Below are 10,897 nucleotides of genomic sequence, written 5' to 3' on the forward strand. Positions count from 1 at the left end.
GCGATGGGACACACAGCTGAGAGATTTCAGACTGAACGGCGCCCGGGCACTCGGGTATCTGCTTCCCAGCAGCGCTAATCCCACCCGCTTCCCAACGCGTCCCACAATCTCTCCTCTTCCCGTGAGGTCCTGGGAGAGCTGCTGGGATGGAGAAGATCTGAAATCCCCATCGCTCTCTGAACTCTGCTCCAACCCACGCGGAGAGCAGCCTGTTCCCCGGACGGCTCCTGCACAGCCCGACGGGGCCAGAGGGGCTCCGGCACGCTCCAGCCCCCGACGGCGACTCCGACGGCAAAGCACGAGCTTTCCGTGTCTCAGCAGAAACCAGAAGCAGCTCATTAGGAACAAGTGTGTTCCCTCAGAGCAGGTACCTCCCCTGGAGCGGGGCTGCCACAGCCACCGTCAGAGCAGCCCACCACCACCAGCCCATGCCACGTCTCCTTGTCTTTTCCACGGAAGGCATGAACAGGGCCAGGGCAAACTAATGGCACAGCAGGGGGAGGGAAAATAAACCCAAAAAAGCCAAAGATGTTGCTCTGGTCCCAGCTATCACACACCGGCGCTCCTCTCCCCATCCTGGCTCCCCGTTGCCTCGGCAATGCCACACCAACCGCTCTCTGCCTGATGAGCCATCGGTGCTGTCCCCGGCCACCGCGCCAGCCTCTCCGGCTCGCTTCCACCGCACAGGCTAACAGGAAACCTCCACGTCAACTGCCATTGCCAAAAACCACCCAGATCCCTGGATTTCACTACTATGCAAATTACTATTTATGAATCTTGCTGGTTGACCAGTTACTCCCCATTATGACCGTGCATTTAAATATATTCCCCACTGACAGAGAAGGAGGCTCTACCCGTCCCAACACCCACTCTCTCCTTTGCTGCAACTCTCCACCAACATCTCTTGCTCTCCTCATCCTCGCTGCTGCAGCCTCCCGCTCTAAGTGTTGCTTCGAGGATCCTGTGACACGGCAAATAGTTTTCTGCCCCCAGCCTCTCTTGCTGCATTTCATCGCTCCAAGATGTATTTCCCTCCTCCTTTGATCACTCCTTAATGTAATCTTTCCAGGGATGCTCTCTGCAGGACAAAGACTTCAATTATGCATTTTGGATACGAATAATCAGCCTCAAGGTAAACCCCATCTGAATACCTTCCCTTTTCCTATCCCAAAACTGAACTAAAACTAAACTAAAAATTTCCAGGACATCAAGATTAATGACTAGTTGTACGGAAAAGGCAGCAAGGCTCAGCTTCCACCCCAGCCGATGTCTTTGTTGTCGAACCAAAAACTGCCTCTTGCCAGCTAGAAATCGCGGCCCAGAAATAACCGTCCCTTCTGGGGACAGGACTGTCTGGGCAGGGGACAGTCCGCCAGAGAACAAAGGCACAGGTTCCACTGTGGGGGACAGCACGGGGACACTTGGTCTGCAGGCAGCTGGGAAGCGGCTTCTGCAACGGCACCAGAAGGAACGGAGAGGTTTTCCTCAAGGTTATGGGAAGAAGTACATCGTACGATGCTGCGGTGTCAGCGAGGCGGATGGACCGATCAGAACAATCCCTCCAGCCCCGTGTTCCGAACATCGCACGAGGGGAAGAGAGCCCCGAATGTCCGCGAGCCAACCCAGGGAATGCGGAGTGTGGAACTCGGAATTAAACTGCGGCTGAAAATTTCCACTTTTACCATTACCGACTAGACTCCTGCTTTGGTTTGATTCTACCCCTGTGCCCAAAGCACCCTTCTCACCGCTCTGCCTGTCTCCACGACTTGGCAGAGTCCCTGCTGCAGAGCCTAACCCCCATCACTGCTCCCACAACGGAGAACAGAGCAAAGCGTCCCTTCAGCCGAGACAAGCCTGCCGCCCAGCCGGACTCCTCTCGGAGCTACCCCCCTCCTGCCAGCAGGACAGCAATTCTTTTACTGCGCACTAAAACTTCAAAGCAAGGGGTTAAGGTGAGCCCGGGCTGGCTGCAGCGCGGGGGCTGGAGCCGGTGGCATGTTGAAAACTCTTTCCTTGGGGAGCAGGAGGGAGCAGGCTGGAAGCCGGTGATTCTCTAGCAGCAATGAAGAAAGCCTGGCTGTGAGCAGGCAACTGCCGAAGGTAATGGGATTCTGTGTGAGTTATGAATTTTAAACACTTCTATAAGCTCTGCCGTTTCCAGAAAAAAAAAGAATAGGAATGAGGGAGCTCTGGAGAACTGCTCTTTTTGTTTTCCTGGGTCTCCCTCGCTCATCTCCAGCTCATCTCTGGATTCTTTCCCAACGGTGCTGTAGAGCTCTCGTGAGACACGCACAAGCCATCAAGCAGCCACCAGCCTGCACCAGCGGAAAGGAGGAAAACTCAAGTTCCAGCTTGCAATGGAGAGAAAGTTCCTAACACTCCTGTCATGCTTTAGCAGATCCAATTCCATTACCTACGACCAAAAGCAAATGAATTTCTCAGGTTTCTAACAAAGACATGGTTTTAAACTGCCACTGGGGCTCATAAACGACAATCCCAGAGTGTTTCAGCTCGGGAGAGCCAAATCACCATCACTCCTTCCAGAAAATACAGAGCAGAGCAAAAAGCTTCTTCAGAAGACCCGTCCATGGCCCAGGTGGGCTCCTCTCCGAGTTCCATCGCGCTCTGTTCACTGGGTTTTGCAGGCTAGAAAAATACGGGCACGTTTGCCGATCTCAAAGAGAACGCAGAGAGATCCCCCGGCATTTCTCCGCGGGGCTCCCCGCAGGAGGCCATTCCAAAGCCAGGTCCTTCTGCATGTCGGCTGTGCCACCATCCCCAAAGGGTTCAGGCTCTTCGAACCCCGGCCGGTTTCAAGCTCTGCTACTGCAGCAGTCAGACACGACCGAGGAAGCTACTTGAAAAGCAACCACATTGAACTAGCTTAGCACAAACGTTCCAGGTTTGTTCTAGAAAAGAAATGCAAATAATCCATTACCTGCAAACCAGCCGCGCACTGCACAAACACAGTTAGGATTTCCTTTCCTTCTGTGCCACTGCACTTCACTCTGCAGAGCTCTGCACGTTACCCAGAGAGGCAGACGCTGGGAAAGGGACTGCGGAGCGGTGGTGAAGGTTCAGTGCTGGCACTGGTGCTACAGCTGCTGCCCCGGGAGGAAATCATGCAGAGGGAACTGGAGGCAGCAGTGTCAAGTGGAACTTTCTGCACAAAAGCAGATTTCTGTGCAATACTCAGTCCTTTTGCTTTTAAGACGCAGCCTGGGAGTTGTGCTTTTTTGTGCCTTATTTTAACAATGCACACGTAACCTGCACAGGAGGAGAGCTGGGTAAGGTTCCCTGGGTGAGCGACACGACAAAGCGGCGGTGCCGCACGGAAAGGGAAGCCACGTGAAAAACCACCCGGGGAAGCAGCCAGAGCCAGGGTGCCCGGCTGCGCTGCCCGGGGGATGGGGAGTCCTCGCTCTCAGTCTCCAGCCAGTGAAACTCTTTTCCAGTCCCTCCACCAGCGCAGGAGGGACTCTGCTCTGCCCACAGCCTAACCAAACACTAGAGCAGCATTTCCAGCATTACGAGAAATCCTGCTGGGTTAAGATCAAGCAGGAGCCAAGATCCAAACCTTCCACAAAAGCTAGCGTGAGTGCGTGAAGAAAAGCGATGTCAAAGGCAGGGGAGGAGAGTCCTTACTCACCTATTAGTGAATTCAGAGAAGAGTAAGAGCTGACTCGTCTCATCTTGTCGATAGTCTCAAACGAGAGGATATACTCTTCGTTCTCAGGGCTGCCCAAGGTGCTGCTGGCGCTGCTGCTGGTGCTGAGGTTCCCAGGAGAAAAAGCAACAGAGGTTCCAGCTGCCAAAAGGAAAAGAGGCAGATGCTGAAACAAGAACTGGTGAGAGAACAATTTTTACCCAGGCATAACAGCCCTGTTCTAAATCCCACAACACTCGGGGAAGGTGTAGGCAAATCCACAACATCCCTTTTTAAACACTGAATATTTAAATACAGAGTAAGCATCAAGGGGTCAGAAATGATTCAGTTAAAAATAATCCATGTATGTTAGGAAATGGGAAAGCACCTTTTTAGTCCCCAAACACTCAGAAAAGTCAATACTAACCACCAGAAAATTGGAACTAATTATGAAGGGGCTTCTCATCTAAGCCCTTGGAGCTGGCAGCTGGATAATCTGGGCTAAAACGTCAGCTTCAGCTCGTTTTGTCTTGCACGTGGTATTTCCTAGCTTCCAGGGGAAGCGAGGAAGGAAGAGGCAAAGAAAAATGAAAGACTTTTGAAATCTGTCTTACCTTCTTCATTCAGGCTGAGGTTCTGCAGGGACTTGTTCAGGTTCCTGGCTGTGGTCACCGCTCGGATGTTCCCGTAAGAGCTGACGGACCGCAGCCTCGGCGTACACGGACCATCTCGCACCGGTGTCAAACTCCCGCCCTCTGCGGATGCAGAATTTATCAATTATAGACGTAACCAAAGCAATCCTAACCTTTCGGTTATTTCCCAGCAAACACATAGTAACTAAAATACTCCCAACGTGAACAGAGTTTATCTGCCTCCCCTTAGGCTAAACAGAACGGGGTATAACGAAGGATCCCCGTGGACCCTGTGCCTGCTGTGCTGTGATTTTGTTCCACCCAACAGCCCCAGGTGAGCCGAGCCCTGCCAGCCCTGCAGACTGCCCAGAGAGGCACAATGGCTCTTCTCTCCAGGTCGGTGCTGGGCCACTGCCCAGGCGCTGTGCTAGGACACCGCTCAGTAGGCAGCATTTACAGGCTTCCATCTGCTTCTGCTCATTACAAATCCAGTAAATTTTCTCATTATAAACAGTCATGAAAATTCTGGTTTCCTGACCAAATTTCAAGCCTGGTTTCAACTTGTATTTCACCCATGACTTTGATAGCTATAATTTCCCAAACGGTCTCATTTTCACTCCTGAACACACACACACAGCACCATGGCTTCAGAGCAGCTATTCCATGTCACCGCAGAGGTGGCTGCCCTGTGGCGGTGGGGCCGATGCTGCCAGTGCATCCTACTCACAAATACCTCAGGATTCCTTTGGATAAGGAAAAGCACTATACAAACTGCTGGCAATGTTTATTTCCTGCAGCAAAAAGGACAAATGCGGAGAAGCTTATTTTCCAGCATGATTTATTCAGGCACCAGGGAGATTAAACTGCCCATTGCAGAGCCAGCACGTGCTCTTGTCTCTGTTGCAGCAGTCCCATTATCCTTCAAGATTTCCAATGTACTTAATAACTACAGAAAATGTAAGGTTAGCAACAACTTCACGATGGCTTTTCATTCCTCCCATAAAGCAACAGACCCAACGAAAGGGAAGGGACCACAGGCACAGAGCACCGAGTTCTTCACCGCCTCTCGCCTGGTGCTTTACAGCAGCGCAGAGCACGGGTGGCTCCTCGTTCCGCCGTGAGGATTCTCATCAGGTCAGCGCGACACTGAAGCTTCAGGTGTAATTGGATGCGGGAAAAAAAATCTGTCCAGCTTGTGTACTGCCTTGACAAATATACTTCAGTCTTGATCTGAAGGGGATCCCTTTGGATTTGACAGGGTGCTGGTGAGCTATCGCTGTGTTGTAGGTGGAGGCTCGGCAGAGGATGCATTTCTCCAGCACAAGGTATTACAGTGCTAAACAGGCATCAGAGCTACCCACTGTGTCCCTCACCTTTGTAGCAACTGTGCTGCTTGATAAATCACCACCTGCAGAAATCTCACCATGTTGGGCAAACGCCTCACGTCAAAGTTCCCGAGCGTGTTCAGGCTTCTGCCCACACAAACACGAAACACCTACCTGTGGCCGCTGGAGAAGGGAGAGGGTAATTCTTCTCTTCTTCCATGAACTGCAAGGCGACGGTGCAGAAGTTGCTCTCGTACTGAACCACCAGGTGACTTAGAGCCACCACCAGCTCCTAGGGAAAAGGCAGAAGAGACAGGTTTCATCGGCAGGCAGCTCAGAAACACAAACAACGTGGCCGTTATTGCTGACATTTGGGGTGGCCATCCAGACTGATACATTTCCCCTTCGCTTCACAGGGATGAAGAAAGCCAGAGCAGAGTGTTTCAAACCTAATCCTTCACAAGCCTTTTAAACCTGAGCAGGGTCCCACTCTCTGGTTCTGCCCAATATTGCCAAACTGATGCAGCATCACGAAGCACCGAACCAGGCGCCCAGCTCCCTCTGCCCCGTGCAGGCAGCAGTCCCGCGCACGGGGAGCGTGTTTCCTGCCGGGCAGCAAGGAGCCGTGCCGAGGATCGCTGCCCTCAGCCCCCCGGGGCACAGCCGGACCCTCTCCTGTGCTCTCGCCCTGCAGCCTGTCCTGCGTCTGCTCCGAGCTGAAGGAAAGAGAATCGGACACGAGGCCCCTGGGGACATGGCTCAGCTCTGCCACGACGAGCCTGGTGTCTGAACCCTCTGCTGAGCCCCAGAGCCCCGTCCTGACCCGCAGCTCACGCAGGATGGGTGCTGCCCGTCGGCGGGATCACCGTGTCCGTACTCACAGCCGCAGGCTCAGAACCCCAGTTACCGGGGTGGGGGGGCAGAGAAGGTGAGGTTCAGACCCCGGTGGGGTACCGCTGCGAGGCATCTGGAAACAGCACACGGGAGAGGGGAGAGCTGGCTCTGGCTGCTGGTCTCTGCTCGGGGGACTGATCTCCGAAAGAGAGATTTATGAACCTCAAAGAGCACACAGTGTGACGTGTGGTTCTCTCTTGAATTAAACTGATTAAATGCTGGGACCAGACAGCAACAAGGAATCCTCACAGCGCTGGTGACAACTGCCAGGGTGTTGGTGTTCCAGCCAAGCCGACCCAAGCATTCGGACACCCAAGCACACCCACCAAGAACAACCCAGAGCATCAAGAACTATCTAATGTACCATTGATGTACAGCGGTGCGTCAGACACTGTAATTCTCCAAAGCCTGAAGAATTAGTTTGAAACAGTCTGTCACCTGGCCTTCTGGGTTCCAAAAGCAGCGAGATCTTTCCACCGAAGGGAGCTCTGATATCTCCCCACACACTCTTCCTCCCTCTCCTCTTCCTCCCCTCGGACTGCTACACACTCCGTGTTTCCAGCAACACATCGCTACTTCATCTAAAACCTGAGATCTTGTCACAGAAAATTTTGCAGGGAAAACAGTCATCAACAGAGGAGCGTTAGTAGAAGAGCAGCCCAGCAAGAATTCTCAGGGTTTGGGGCACCTGAAGAAGACGTCAGTGTGACGGCTCTCCTCCTTATCCCTGTCTTTGCATTCTCTTTTAAAACTAAAAAAACCCAGGATATAAAAATTCCCACAAAATCCTGAGATTGTTACTCCTATTTCGGACATTTTCTTAGCGAACACACGAGCCAAATCAGAGGTCCAGTGCTAAACAGCAGAAACATTTTGATCCGAACAACAATCTTGTCAAGACCTGGACACAAGGACACGCCACCTTCCTTGGATCATCCCTGTCAGCAGGCTCCTAACGCTGCAGAGTAAATGAAATGCTGCGATACATGCACTGCAAAAGGGGAAGGGGATGACACAGCATCCCAGAGCACTGCTGCCTGTGAGCACCCTGAGCAGCCCCGTGCCGAGCCGTCGGCCACCGCCCGGGGCGACCCTGCCGCTTCCACCGGCATCGTCACGCCTGCGCGGTGCTTCTCTGCGGGAACCGAAGTTAAAAGACCTCACGATGAAATTTGGACTCATTTGGAATTATTTATTGAATTATTATTGATTATTGATTATTGAATTATTTATTTATTCCAAATGAGTCCAAATTTCATCGTGAGGTCTTTTAATAATAAATAATTCCAAACGAGTCCAACTCATTGAAAGTCTGTGAAATAAGGGACGCTCGGAGGAGGCACAGCGCAGAGCTCGCCAGCGCGGGTCCCTCCCTACCTTCCTGACCATGGGGCTGCCGTCGTTGATGAGCTGCGCCAGCATCATGGCCACGTTGTGATCGATGGTGGTGGAGTGGTCGGTCCGTTCAGCCGAGTTGCCCACGAATGTTCCCAGTGCAAAGACTGCAGCACAGCGAACCTGCCAGACACAAACATTCATTATTATTATTTTCCTCGTGTTTCCAGCCCGGGGTTTGCCAGTGGGATTTCTCATCCCCACGCATGGCACCTCTGGACAGCTGGACCGGGTAAATAGCGAGGGCTAAACAGAAGCCTATGGAGAGTAAATCCAAAACAAAACTCAGGGCTTTGCTGGCTGTATTCACACATGCAGGAATACATTTAATTTCCCAGAATACTCGGTGACCTCCCCACAGGTGGTTTTTCCAGCTGACGTTGCCTGGAATATAAATTAACAGGAATAAGGTACACGGGGAGCTGCTGCTGGGACCTGAATCTCTCCAGTAAGGTGCTGGACTGCAGCCTCAGATAAGGGCTCGCAGCAAGGCAGAGGATGGTGGAAAAAAAAAGCACAGGGGAAAAGGCAGCAGCTCAAATCAGGGTAAATTTTGCCAGCTCACACAAAGAGCAGAGGGATCAGACGGCTCAATAATCTTACAGCTTGCCCTGCGCTCGGGGGGGATAGGGCGCACTCAGCGACGGCAGGATGTGTCCCCAGCGCAGAGCGCTCGCTCCGGGCGCTCCGAGAGGGGTGGGCGGCTGCGAGGACAGAGGGAGGAGGGGGAGATGCAGGGCAGAAAGACTGAACGAAAAGGGGAATCTCATCTTTAATCACGGCACGTCAGCGCTGGTGTTTGTCTCCAGGCTCACTTCTCCCACGGGCGATGGGATTTCCGTGGGGTCTGGCAGGCTCTGTCAATCACAGCCAGGCTCTGCACCGCCACCGCTCCGCTCTCGGAGCGTTTGTCACAAAGGTAAAACACATTCGGTTGAAGATGTTTTTTCACACGTACCAGGAGGAGAACTGTTTTCGTCCTCGGCAGAAAGACTACAGGGCTTTTTGCAACACACTGTGTTGTGGGACCACATTTCCAACAAGCTTCTGACACACAAGAAAGCAGAGAACACGGTGTTTCCCAACGCCAGGGCCAAGACTCCAGGACTTTCGGGCTGTATGAACTCCCCCACATTTTGTTGGATAATTCTCTTCCAGGGCTTGGACGATTCGACACAATCCCAAAGCTCCTGAAGGACAGGCTTTTCTACGTGTTTCCGTAGCCCTCTGCCAAAACCTGACAATTCAACTGGCGTTTCCTTTAAAAGTTGGATTTTTACCTCCGGGATCGGATCCGAGAGGAGACTGTAGAGCTTTTCGTGAGCGCTGTCCCTCACACCGCACCACCTGGCCGAGTCAAAGTTCTGCCAAATCCGTCCCAGACAAATGGCCACCCACTGACGCAGGAGGGGATGGGGATCATTTAACTGCTCCAGGCAAATAGCAATCAGGTTTCCTTGAAGGCAAGCTTCCTAAAACACAAATCAATGCCATTTATTTCGGATGACAGCTTCCCACCTCGTCATCAAAAAAGAAGATTATTTCTGAAACAGACAGGAAATCAAGAGAAAATAATTGTTTGGTGATGACGTACTGATCTTGTTACAAAATACCGTTCGGAAGCAGCGTGAAGGGAAGGTCAGCTACACGCTGTTCTAGCTAGTTAAATAGCTCAGCATCAGAAATGCTTCCTGTAATGCATAAAGCCTGTTTTCTCCTCATCAGAAATATTCCTCGCACCTGTCAGAGCCCCAAGGTTTATGGCTCATTCCCTGTACCCTTCCCAAGACCTTTATCACAGCCACCCAGCCTCCCCTTGACAGCAGCCAGGCGCCGCTTCTCTAATCGCCAGCAGAGCGCTGCCCGAGGGGCGGCTGGCCACTGACTCACGTCCTTAACCTCCGTGTCCAGGTGCCAGGTCCATCTTGTGTTTGTCACACCTCCAGCTCCATTTCTCTGTTAATCCACCCGACAACAACGCAAAGCAATCTTTGTTTCAGCTCCTAGCCCAGGGCTGTGCTTTAAGCCAGGACGCTGTGACCAAAGCGAGGGCACGGTGCAGAGAAGAGCAGGAGGGAGCGGAAGGAAGAAGGATGCTGGGACTCACCTGTCCGGTGTTGTAGTTGTTGACAATCACAGCCAGGATAAAAGCCGTCATGGTCCTGTGTTCAGCCTGAAAACAACAAACAACTAATTGTTATCCAGCAACCGGGCCAGAGAACAGCCCTATCCCACGCTTTCGGAAACACGAGAGTATTCCCAGTGCGGCTTGTATCACATGAAAGAACAAGAGAGGGGCAGGAAAGCTGGAATCTCCTTGTCACGCAGCCCTGTCACTACCTACATCAGCCTGCCGATCCGATCCCATCCCATCCTCCCAACCTGCCTCCGTGCCCTGCTCCGGGGGCGGCACACAAGCACGGGAAACCACGGAAAACTTCTGCCGAGGGAATCGGGAATGCTGCAGTGCCATCAGGCTGCCTCTGCCCCCAGCCCCCAGGAGCCCCCGGCTCCCATCGTCACCACTGAGTAATCTGGGCTTATGCAGCCTCAAACAAGTTTGCAAATTCCTGTTGGTTTGCCTGGATCACGCAGCCGGGCAGGAGCAGCGTTGCCTCCCCTGCTCACCGACCCCCACGATGCAGCGACCGCATCAGAACAGCGCCAGAGAAGCCTGAAGCCAAGCAAACGCTAGAAGAGTCTGAGTAAAGATGACTGGTCCTTACTGGCATATAAGGATCTGCCAAAACGGAAAGGAAATACTTGTGCCCGTTGTCCTTCACAAGGTCAGCTTGGCAGGACTGGAAAACGAGACAAAGAAAAACACAATGAGCATCAGAACATGGAAATATTATTTCCTCCCATGATGCACAAATATTTCACCTCTTAGTAATTTTTTCCAATCTTGTTTTCATTTGGGAAGCAAGAGAAAGCGCAAGCCCTCCATGGGGGCTGCAAGCAAGCACCCTGCCGGCAGGGCAGAGCGGGTCTGACGCCGGGAACCC

The 10,897-nt window shown here is 52.5% G+C and overlaps 1 protein-coding gene across 1 annotated transcript in view; it reads right to left on the reverse strand.

The window, feature by feature from the left end:
- LOC104465509 (regulatory-associated protein of mTOR) overlaps positions 1-10,693 on the reverse strand; it is a gene marked incomplete at both ends in the record, with an annotated part of 31,494 nt that extends 20,801 nt beyond the window's left edge. Inside the window, 7 exons of the mRNA XM_010078580.1 lie at positions 3,650-3,808; positions 4,261-4,401; positions 5,778-5,895; positions 7,875-8,015; positions 9,173-9,364; positions 10,000-10,065; positions 10,619-10,693. Coding sequence (XP_010076882.1) covers positions 3,650-3,808; positions 4,261-4,401; positions 5,778-5,895; positions 7,875-8,015; positions 9,173-9,364; positions 10,000-10,065; positions 10,619-10,693 — 892 coding nt within the window. The remainder of the gene's footprint in view (positions 1-3,649; positions 3,809-4,260; positions 4,402-5,777; positions 5,896-7,874; positions 8,016-9,172; positions 9,365-9,999; positions 10,066-10,618) is intronic.
- Between the last annotated feature and the right edge of the window lie 204 nt (positions 10,694-10,897).

Source organism: Pterocles gutturalis, unplaced genomic scaffold, assembly GCF_000699245.1.
Source record: "Pterocles gutturalis isolate BGI_N339 unplaced genomic scaffold, ASM69924v1 scaffold7473, whole genome shotgun sequence".
In the NCBI taxonomy this organism is placed as follows: domain Eukaryota; kingdom Metazoa; phylum Chordata; class Aves; order Pterocliformes; family Pteroclidae; genus Pterocles; species Pterocles gutturalis.